The 370-nt window shown below is 66.8% G+C and overlaps 1 protein-coding gene across 1 annotated transcript in view; it reads right to left on the reverse strand.

The window, feature by feature from the left end:
• Nucleotides 1-370, reverse strand: part of TNPO3 (transportin 3) — a 23,241-nt gene that overhangs the window by 7,903 nt on the left and 14,968 nt on the right. Inside the window, exon 12 of the mRNA XM_027669730.1 lies at nucleotides 140-331. Within this exon, the coding sequence (XP_027525531.1) occupies nucleotides 140-331 (192 nt within the window). The remainder of the gene's footprint in view (nucleotides 1-139; nucleotides 332-370) is intronic.

Genomic DNA, 370 nt, shown 5'->3' on the forward strand with positions numbered 1-370 from the left:
AGATCCCCATGGACACCCCAGTAGATCCCATGGACACCCCAGCAGATCCCCATGGACACCTCAGTAGATCCCATGGACACCCCAGCAGTTCCCATGGATACCCCCCGATCCCGGGGATCCCCGTCCCTGCTGTACCCACCCTTGAGCAGCCCCACAGCGGCCTCGGGGGACAGCGCGAAGGAGTCGAGGGCGCGGGCGATCTCCAGGAGGCCGGAGAAGTGCTGGGCCATGTGGTCCCGGCACACGGAGCAGATGTTGTGGATGGCCTTGGCGGCGGCCGATGCCAGGCGCCGGTCACAGAGCCCCTTCATCAGGTACCCGAGCACGGGATCTGCGGGGACAGGGGGTCAGGGGGCAGTCACAGAGCCCT

This window comes from Corapipo altera, unplaced genomic scaffold, assembly GCF_003945725.1.
Source record: "Corapipo altera isolate COAL_440 unplaced genomic scaffold, ASM394572v1 246, whole genome shotgun sequence".
Taxonomy (NCBI): Eukaryota; Metazoa; Chordata; class Aves; order Passeriformes; family Pipridae; genus Corapipo; species Corapipo altera.